The sequence below is a fragment of the Thalia democratica genome, chromosome 7 (genome assembly GCF_965202585.1).
Source record: "Thalia democratica chromosome 7, ktThaDemo2.hap1.1, whole genome shotgun sequence".
Classification (NCBI taxonomy): domain Eukaryota; kingdom Metazoa; phylum Chordata; class Thaliacea; order Salpida; family Salpidae; genus Thalia; species Thalia democratica.
The window spans coordinates 46,407,713-46,418,864 of NC_139171.1; the positions used below are offsets into that span (position 1 = coordinate 46,407,713).

The 11,152-nt window shown below is 23.9% G+C and overlaps 1 protein-coding gene across 1 annotated transcript; it reads left to right on the top strand.

Annotated features, from left to right (window-relative positions):
- Nucleotides 1-744: 744 nt before the first annotated feature.
- Nucleotides 745-10,013, top strand: LOC145840876 (bile acid-CoA:amino acid N-acyltransferase-like). Its single transcript, XM_082948214.1, has 5 exons — nt 745-842; nt 5,460-5,558; nt 7,174-7,274; nt 7,418-7,652; nt 8,900-10,013. The coding sequence occupies exons 1-5, from the start codon at nt 773-775 to the stop codon at nt 9,727-9,729; spliced, it is 1,335 nt and encodes a 444-aa protein (XP_082804340.1). The 5' UTR covers nt 745-772; the 3' UTR covers nt 9,730-10,013.
- Nucleotides 10,014-11,152: the final 1,139 nt, after the last annotated feature.

The following is an 11,152-nucleotide window of genomic DNA, read 5'->3' on the forward strand; positions in this document are numbered from 1 at the left end:
GAATGATTTTTTTGGTACAATGCTTTAAAATTTATTACCTGAAAGTCTATCTTTAATTTTAGCTTACTGCGTTAAAAAAAATTAGAAGTATATTAAAACTTTGAAATTTGATTAAAAAAATATAGTTTTTAAAAAATATGGTTAAAAAAGACATTGAATATAAGGCTTACTGTATAATTTTATCAACACTATATGATTTCCTTGACATCATGCTACGTAATTACTAATATTTTAGTATATTTTTTTATGTTTAGTCTTGTTTTTGTAAATAAATAAGGTTATTTTTTTGTTTAATTATAAACATGTATTTTAGTATCTGTAAAGTTCCTAAGTAGTTAGTTTTTTAAAAGACAATTTTTAATTTTTTATAACAAAATAAGTTGATACAACTTTAAAAGGTCCTAATATGAATGAAGATTTTATACTTAGAATTAAATGTTTATTACAACTATATATGTATGTATATATATTTACCAAAAATTTTTGTAAATATTTAGAGTCTTTGTAGATGCTCTGAATTTTATAACTATAGATCTGAAAAGTTTTAAGGTCTTTTATTACTAGCTGAAACATAAAGTAAAAAGTTTTATTTCATAAAAAAGTTTGTTTTAATTTGAATTAACATAATTTTTTTTTTTTGAGCCGTTATAGTAGTTTTATGTATTTATGCTTTTAAACATTTTTGTTTTATATTTAAATTATTAGATAGTTGTTTTTAGTTACAATTTAAATTATATGTATACAGCTTATTTGTTTAAAAACCTAAATAAAAATGCCAAAAAGTTTAAGCATAACCAAAAGTTCATCCTTGGCTGATGAAAAAGTTCTAATAAAACTAAAAAGTGAGTTATTTTGTATACAATTTATGCAAGACAAATTGAACAAAAATAAAAATTAAAAAAACAAAAATATGTCTGAAAGTATATAAAATATTTTGATATTAAAGTATTAAATTTGAAATGTATGAAAAACAGTGTTTGTATCTTAATTTCAAATATAGTCTCTTCGGCTTAATTTTTAAAAAATTTAGCATTATAAAACAAAGTTTACGACCTATACTATATAAGCTTTTTATATGTAATGTAACAAAATTAATTTATTTTTAATGTGACAGATTTATGTCGTTAACAAATGCCTTTAATAATTCATTGTAGTTTAGTTAGATGTTTTGTAATTCTATTTTAGTTAGCAAAATTAATTTTACATAAAGATTATTTACTTATTTTATGAGTCTGCATAAAAACTAAATTTTATGTTATATTAAACTTTTAAAAATATCATATTTGAAAGGAAAATATTGATGGTTTTTGTGCTAAAATTTTTATAAATACAACATACTTATTAAAATCAAATTTAAAGTGTTTATAAAAATAATTGTTTATTGTATATTGTAACTTGAAACTATTTAAACTGCTTTATAATTTATTAAATAAAATAGTTGGGTTAAAGTATTATTTAAGCAGACTTTCAAAAGCTTTCGTCCACTCTGTTAAGCTGAAAACAAGCAATTTAAATTATACTAACTACTAACCTGGCAATGATTCTTTTTTGAATATTTATTTAAACTATTTTTTTTAGTTTATAAAATAATAAAGTTAACTTTATATATGTACTTTTACAGTTTACCTTAATATACTGGATTATTCAAAAAATTTCACTTTTATTTAGAAGGTATAAGAGCTTATATTTACTATAATAAATGGTAGAATACTGTTATGACTTACAATAAAAAAGAGAAACAAAACTGATTTATTTCTTTTAAATACTATATTTTAGACAACATAACTTATATTTAAAAAAAAATTACTTTGAACATTAACAACAACTTCTTCAAATATTAGTTACATTGCAGTATAATATTGTTTTTGATTCTATTTGGTTTAGATTATGAATCATAAAATATATTATTATTTTGTTTATAGACAATTTAAGGGCATACATTCAACTATTTTTTTACAAAGATTAACATTAGCTCTTATTTAAAAGCTCAAAGTATGTAGTTTAAAAAATATTTAATACTACAACAAAAAAAAAAAGCAATAGTTTTTTGAGATATAACCAGTTTTGAAAAAATCAAATACAAAAACAATTATATTAAATCAAAAATTTAAAGCCTGATTTACTAGTTTTTTATAATTTACTTAAGTGTCTTCATTTTTTTCTCTTCATTTAAAAGCAATTTAGTTAAAATTTTCAGGAATGTTTTTTATTTGAAAAACAACTTATAGAAAGCAAATTTTTGAAGAAAAAAAATATATAACAAATATGATAAAAATTAAAAAACATTCAAGTTTATTTTGTTTGTCTTTTATTGAAAACTTAATTTTTTTTTTTTTAAATCTGTTTCCTACCTGTTGTTTAAAATTTATTAAAGAATGCTTTGAGAAAGTTTTCAAACAATTGCCTAAAAACTGAAGGAAGAGATAGATTTTTAGTTAAATAGTCTAATGTTTCCTTTTTAGTTTGCGCTTCCTATAAAGAACTTATTGAACCCTCTAACTTTGAATGCTTATGTCTTAAAAGTTACTTCAAGTTTAAACGTAAAAAGTAAAAGTTTTAATTATGTAAAAAACAAGACGAAACTTCAAAAAAAGTTTTTTATTCTTCCCATATCCTTGATGATTTTAAAAATGAATATCAAACTGTTTTAATGAGATCTATAAAGAAATTTGTTTAAGTACCTAAGTTTATAAAAGCATGATGATGTTATAAGATTTAGGATCATGAAATTTAATATTAAGTTTAAAATTAAAATTTAAATTACAAAAATTTTTATAAATTAACATTTAATACATTTATATTTAACTATATTTGGGGAAGTTTATATTGGTTTGCATCCAATCAGTGTCTTCACTTGTCACCCAATATGAGTTTTAGATCATGCATATATATACTTACTAATATACATAGAAAAAATTATTTGTTCAAATACATGAATTTCTGTTTAAAGATTTCAATAGTTAATATTTACTTAAAAATAATCTTCATAGTCTAGTAGTAAATTATCATAAGAAACTATAACAGATGAAAATTTTGATTTTAGTTAATAAAGCTTTATAATATAATTTAAGGGTATAGGGGGTCCCACAATTTTCTACTAATAATAACATTGGATCTTACATGAAAGCTTGAAGTACAAACTACAAGCCAGTTTTTATAGAACTAAAAAATCTTATTTAACTTTTTGAGATATTATAATTTTTATAAAAAGTTTCCAATACAAACATATGGACCCCAAATTTTTTGGGGTCAAATTTCTTGGAAATTAAAAAAATCACTAAAAGCCTATATATCTTCTTCTTCATTTTTTGAGCTAGAGACCTGAAACTTTCAGGAAATGTTCCTTTTACAGTTTAAAAGACTTTGTTTGTTGGAATTAAAAAAAAAAAAAATAAAATTTTAGATAAAAAAGGAACCTCTTGAGGTCACTGACTTTGATTGGGCATATCTCAAAAAATATTTATAATCTTTTCAAGTGGTTAAAAATGTCTGATAGCTCAGATAAAACTCTATAAATTAAGATCAACTTGTAAAAATCAAGGTGGACCTGGTGCTCGAAGACCTGGTGCCAAAGGAATATTTGGTACTAGGACCTGGTGCCCGGAGAATCTTTTGGTTATTGAATCGCACCCCACGGATACCTTTTAACTATCTTGTCCAAGATAGACTTGTCTAAATCATCTTCATTGACAATAATAATTAGCAAAAACATTTATAAAAGTATTATAACTAGAACTTCTTTGTCTTTTAGATGAATACTTTTTTTAACATTTTTTTGGGCATAACAAAATGTTCTACTATTTTTATTTACTTAGTAGGTTAAGGCGTTTTTTTAGTTGGTCTTATTTTATTTAGTTTTATCTTAATATAATAACTTTTTACCGTTTATTATAAATCAAAGTATCTTATGAGATATAAGGTTTCAAAGTTAGTCATTTCAATAGGTATCATATAGAAGGCTCAAAATAAAAAAGGTTAAAAAATACTAAATCATTAAAAATATATATCCACCTTAGTTTTTTTATTCAGTGTAGTTTTTTTTTGACAGTTAATAATTAAATGATTAATAAAATAAGCTTTTATTTATCTAGAATTTTGTAGTTCAATAACGTTAAAAATCCAACTTGTCATTGTTAAAAATATTTAAAAAAAATTCCCAAAATTTTGAGCTTTCTAGCACATTTACAAAAATTAAGTGGAAATTTAATAAATTTTTAAAATTCTTAGAAAATTGACAGTAAAATAATTCCCATTGATTTGTTTACATAAGTAACTTTTGACCTATATCTTTATATGTAACTTAAATTAACTTGAAAATTAATTAATGTTTTTAAATTCGATTTTAATTTTTTAAACATTTTTTACTTATAACTTAATACCAGAGCAAATATTATTTTTTCTAAAAAAAGGTTCCATCCCTTATAGCCTTTTGGTAGATAAAAAGAAAAGAAGCTAGTTTTTTTCAGGACTATATTGTAAATAAAAGCTAATGTCATAAATATTAATTAGTGCACTTTTATATAATTTAGAATAACTTCAATTTGTATTTAAACATTATAAAGAAAATGTTAGTTTACCAGTTTTACCCAAAATTATGAGAAAAGAAGCTAATTTTTTAAATTAAGTGCTGTTAAAGTTGATGAATCAGTATTCTTAAACTTGAATCAGTTCTTTAACAAAAATTAATATTCCTTTAATTAAAAGCTTAATGTAAATACTTTAGTTTTTATTATAGTTTTTTATAGAATTTATACATTTGAATTAATTATGAAATATAGTAAGTTTTGTAAAAAGTTTGCTATACTAAAATATAAAGGACACAATTTTCATGGCCATTTTAATCAGATTTAAAAGAAAAAATAATTTAAACTTATCTGCTCTTACGTTTTAAAACAACTTACCACTTTGATTTTTTTGTTTGATAAATAAAATATTAGATATTTACAATTGTTTTTTAGTAACAAAGATTATAGTGTAAAAGTTTTGAAATTATTACTAGAAACTACTGCAGTAAATAATTTTAAAAGAAAATATCTTGATTTATTGCCTTTAAATTTTTTTTTATAAGTTTTTGGGCCTTCTTTTAATTCTTAAAACCTGTAAAGTTTCGTTTCTAATTATAGCTCAAAAGCTTATAGCTCAAATTTATTTTAAACTAGTCAAAGTGCTAAAAGTCAAGTTGAACCTTAGTTTTCAAAATAAAAATAAAACAAACTTCAAAAAAAAACATTTACCCAATATGGCATTATACATAAGTTTTATGTTTGCGTTTTCTTTGTTTTTAATATTCTATTCTTTTCACAAATATATGTTTCTCACATGCTAACTCTTTTTTTAAACTATTCCAAAGAATTATTTAAGGTGAAATTTTAATTAAAAAAAAATCAAGTTTCAATACTTTTTTTAAGTCCTAACTTATTGTTTTATACATTGTTTTTGTAAAAATTCAATTTTAACAGGCTTACAGCCCTCTACTTTTGTCAGTCTCAAACTTAGTGTTAGAACTGATGATGATTATGATTTTCTAAGTTTTGGGGTATTTAAAAGTAACACAAAAGGTTTGTTCTAAATATTTTTAAATTGTATAACTCTTCGTCTAATTATAAGAAACTATCATTTTTTATAATAGTCAGGGTTGCCTCTCACTCAGGATATTTTGAAATTCTAGAAAATCTCAGGGTAACTCAGGGTATTTGACTCTTTTTTAAACTGAGGGTGTCCCAGGGTTGTTTTGATTCTTTATAATTATCACAGGATATTTTTAAGAGTTTTCAAAACATCCGGGCATATTTTTTTCTTGATCTAGAAGGAGTTTTAGTTGATCCATTTTTAATGTTTTGATACTTTATAATACCAGTTTTGTTCAAGAATATGATTTTTATTGATTTTGAAATAAGTATTTCAAATTTTTTAGCCTTGCGGCTAAATCTTCATACTTTACTATCCTTATAAAGAAAAAAAAATAGAGAGGTTCTCTGCTTTAATTGGTCGTCATTTATATTTTAGTTTTTGTTTTAAATCTGAATTTACTACTTATCATGATTTAGGTTTATATTAATTTTACAGTTTGGATATATAAAAGTTAACTTTGCATTGAAAAGTTTTAATATACTTAATAATTTTAGTTACTCATGTAGTTTAGTAAAGTTACATTGTTGTATACGTCCTTAATTCATAGAAAAAATTGTTTGTTATATCTTATTAATACTCGTTTCAGTAAAAAGAAAAAAAAAGTGTAGACTACTGTTGTCTAATTTTCGAAAAGAGTGTTTCTCATAAGTTTAATGAACATCTTATGCAGAAGAATACACGTGCAACCTTTCTTTTAATTTTTAAGAAGAAAAATGAACATTAGGTATAAGTAGTTTGCGCAAGAGGAAAATTAGGAGTTGAAATAAAAAACTCAGGGTGACTCATGGCAGTTTTTTGATTCAAAGATAGGCAACGTTAAATAGTTTACTTTTTTTTGCTAGCTTAAAAAGTCTTGAAAAACGAACATAATTTCAACTTTTAATAAACTACAAGCAATCATCCTAGTTTACAAATTTAAAGTAGTTGTAATTTTTTTATTATCTATTTTTAAAGTTTGTTGATTCATATACAACTTTTTTAATAAATTGACAATTCAACCAAAACATTTTTTACTTATAAATTCGATTATTTTTTAATACATGAAATTGTACGAATTTACCTTTAGTAAATAAAGATGCATGCCAATTCAAAGTGCAAGATACTGTTTTATAACATAAGTGAGTATCTATAAGTAATGTATTTTTAAACCTTGAATAAAACAGATTAACGTTAATTTTGTTTTAAATGTACTTTTAATATTGTTAATTTTATTCTATTAGTTTAGTTTAATATTATTTTATTATTTAAAATTAATTAATTTAGGTTAATTATAGTTAAAATACGTATATTAAAGTTGTTTTTTAAAACTGTATTGTGAAAATAAAAATAAAGGTATTTGTCTTTTTTTTTATCACATACTAAATTGTATTAAAAATGATTGCTGTATTTACAGTTCTATTTCTTGTAAAAAAATGAACTTAATAAAATTTAAGTTGTAAAATTTAGTACTATAAAAAAATCACTATCACAACACCCAATTCAGGTTGTTTAAAACACAATATCCCAAGTTCTAAATATTATTTTAAACATTTTTTACTTAAGGCTGCATTGATTTAAGCCAAGATCAGTCATATACTGGATCATACGAAGGTATCGATCAAATGGGGCTGTTTTGGTCTATGGAGCCTGCAGATGAACATAGAGTATGTTATGTTATAAAAAATATTTGTCAAATTTTATAGTTTAAGTTTTGTTAAGTATAACATATCATCTATTTTAACATTTTTTTATAAATTTTGAGCTTTTTATTTTTTATTGCAAGACGTTCTTCAAATATATTTTACAGGATAAGTTTCCTCGCTTTCACAAAAAAGATGTTAGCAAATCAATGGAGTATACTTTGGAAGCATATGATGGGCGCGCTGAAAGTTTAAGCGATTTGAATAGTGACCAGCTCATTGATACAATTACATTTGAAAGGTGGTTTCTGAAAGAAGGCGTTAAAATTGAGAGAGCAAGTGTTTCTAAACAAGGATTTTTGGGGACACTTTTCATTCCTGAAGGAGAAGGACCTCATCCTGGTTAGATTTTGATTTATAAAAAATCACAATGAAAGTCCAATATTATTTGTCAGTTTTTCTCAATGTGAAAACTTGTAAAATCATAGGATATTTTTTAAATAAACTTGTTTTTTAAGTCTGTAATTAACTGAGGTAAATATTTAAAAATTTTCCTCCTTTTTGAGATTTTACAATATTAGATATATCTTATAACAGTAATAAGTTTAAAACAAATGTTACGCCTCTAATATTAAAATAGTATAAAGTTTCGGTTTTGTTTTAAGAAATGTGAATAAAATTGATTACTAAACATTTTTACTTCTTATTAATTGTTTTTTTTTTAAACTTTAAACAAATCTTGTTCTTTACAAATAGAAAATAACATAGTCAACCTTACTAGCTAATACCTTAAGCAATATGTTATACTACTCATTAAAATTCTGACTAACTTTTTTTTATTGTGTTATGCATGCTTATTTAATTTCATTAAATATTTTTTTTTATAGATTCAATATATCACATACTTGAGTTATTCAAGATTGATTAAAACCTCTACAAGATTTTTAGCTAGTGGTTCACTGAATCAACAAATTTAAGTCTTACTTGATTCAGTGAAATAAAAGTCCTAACAAAAAAAAATTACTTGAATTTAATCAGTTAAGCTTTTTTGTGTTCAAAAATAAAGACTTCCAAATTTAAAAAAGTTACTATTGTTTTAAATTGATAATCATAATATTAAATGTTAAAGTAAAAAATAGATTTTGCTATGTTCCATATCTTTTTTCAAGTCAAAATCTTACTTGATCCGGATCTTAGTAAAAAGCTAAAGGTCATTAGTTTTATCCTAATTTTAGTTTCTTAGATCTTAGTTTAGGTAATGAATTTCATCATACTATGTACGTATGATGGTGCAAATTTTAGAATTAATTATTTACAGGGTCTATAACACTATATTAAAAATAGAAAATATTTAGGCATTGAGAATGGGCTTTTTTTTCAATTTCTGTTAATTGCTTATAAAAATTATCGATAAAACTACGTATCCATAAGGTGTTTTTCCCTCATATGACCTAGCAAGTAGTAGCTTGTTTTTAGAGAAAAAAAAAACTGTTTATTTGATTAAGTAATATTGTGTTTATCATACATAAAATCGCTTAAAACGTTACATAAAAGTTCTTTAAAACTATAGTTTTTAGAATGCAAGAACTGAACTTAATTTACAAGTTTTCAGAAGCTTATTTTCAATATAACGATTATAATAATAACAGGTGTGGTCGTTATGTTTGGAGGAATGCCTGGTTTGCTAGAATTTAAAGCTTCTTTGCTTGCTTCCCACGGGTTTGCCACTTTAGCTCTTGCCTTTTTTGGTGCAGATGTTGGTAATAACTGGTTAAATGAAAAGAAAGAATTTTGCAGTGACCTGGCCTATTTTGAGAAAGCAATAGATTATATGCTACAACATAAAAGTATAATAAGCTCTGGCGTCGGCTTGATAACAATTTCATTCAGTGTACACATTGCGTTAATGTTGTCAACCTACGTCAGTAGAAAGATACATTGCGCAGTGATGATTAACGGTTTCATACACAACTTGAATGTAAAGTACTTTTACGGTAACAAAAGTGACTTATTTGTAGACTGCTGTGTACCAGATTTCTTTCACCAATGGTACGCCTACTCGGCTACTTTGAAAGAAGGGGAAGTCCAAAACTTTTATGACCTCTACCCGATGCTCACCCTTGAAGACCTTGACAGTATGGAAGGTAAAGGATTGATTCCTTTTTATGAAAATAAAGACGTGGCCTACATGATGATAGCCGGAGAAGACGACCGTTGCGTGCCCGCTTCTCATTACACCAATCTTTTCGAGGCCCTTCTAAGGCGTGCCGACCACAAGAACTACAAAATTTTGAAATACACGGGCGCCGGGCACCTCATTGAACCGCCGTTTGCTCCCCTGAACAAGGTGACCAGGCTGGATAAGAAACCTGTGAACTGGGGAGGCGTTAAAAAGCCGCACGCCTTTGCTCAAGAACATTCGTGGAAAAAGCAAATAAACTTTTTGTTTAGAAATATTGTAGGGCGTGCCAAGATATAAAACATTTAAATTAAACCAAACCTTATATTTTTTAATTAGTTGAATAAAATTGTTATTTGGTTTAGAAAAAACCTTATAGCTGATGTTTAAATACATCTATTAAATAAATACATATATTTTTGTTGATTTTTTGAATTGTTCTCTTCCACATTTTTACTATGTAAGAACGTAAACTAATGACGTATATGATAATTTTTTCTTTAAATTGATAAATTATGATATAGTTGAAATCATTAATAGATTTTTTACTAAGTTTATTAATGTAATAGTTTAAACTATTTTGTTGATCGCTTTTGCTTATTTTACTTTTAATATCATTATTTAGTACTTCTTGTTTATTAAGAAATTTTATATATATAAACTTTCCTAGTTAAAAACATCTAGTTTGATAGTTTCACTCCACCCTTTTTTTACTATATTAGTATACTTTTTGTAAATTTGCATAAAAATTAAAAATATATGTTAATTTAAATTTTAATCAATTGTCTTTTTTAAAGTTTCTACCAATCTGTGCACTTCAAACATTTTTCTAGTTTTAGACTTATTGGAAACCTTTTAATCATTTTGTTATGAAAAACAAACTTCTTTTATTAAACTATACTGTGTTTTCAAAATCATTAGTTTTTAGCAGTTTATTAGATGTATGTGTTTTGATGTTTAGCAAATTTATAGTCGCAATTTTTAAGCAATAAATGTAAATAAAGATAGTTTGTCAACACTTTTAAGTAGAACATTCATCATGATAAATTCGGAAAACTTATACTATTGTACTATACAAAATTCTTTTGAAATTCTCGCAATTTAAAACTTAATAGTTTTCTAGACTTGTATTTCTTTCAATTTATTACATCAAAATACTTCTGCTTAGCATTATATAAAATATTTTACAAATGAGTAACATGATCATTCTAAGCTTTTATAGTAATTATTTAATTAAGTAGCATGTGAGATAGACTTGATTGAATTTACTTTTATTACTAATATTCATAATTTGAAATACATTTTTGTAAAGTTTAGGTATCTTAATAAAGATGAAACATTAGTTATACAAAATATTATAACTTAGAGTTGACAAAATTACTAATAGTAAAAATATAGTAAAAAATAAATAGTAATATAGTAATAAAATAATAGTAAAAATACTACTTCAGAGTTAACATTTAACATTAAATTGGTTTTATTAATTAGTTTGTTGCTGTGATTAAACTAAATTAAGTTAGTAGAGTTCGTTTTACTTTAGAAAATCATATACAAAAAGTTAACTTTTTTGTTGATTATGTAAAAGGTAACTTGTTCACTAGTACTTAGTAAACATCCCTAATAAAATAACTATATTTCAATAAAATATTTTTTTAAGAAAACTTGATTAAAAATAAATACTTATAGTGTATAAAACTGAACAAAACTTTGTTTTAAACACATG

Bases quoted from the DNA above. Each gene is read 5' to 3' on its own strand.
- LOC145840876 (XM_082948214.1), top strand. From the start codon at position 773: ATGCCAAAAAGTTTAAGCATAACCAAAAGTTCATCCTTGGCTGATGAA. The intron at 843-5,459 runs GTGAGTTATTTT...CAATTTTAACAG, and splicing joins AGTTCTAATAAAACTAAAAA to GCTTACAGCCCTCTACTTTT. The intron at 7,275-7,417 runs GTATGTTATGTT...TATATTTTACAG, and splicing joins AGCCTGCAGATGAACATAGA to GATAAGTTTCCTCGCTTTCA.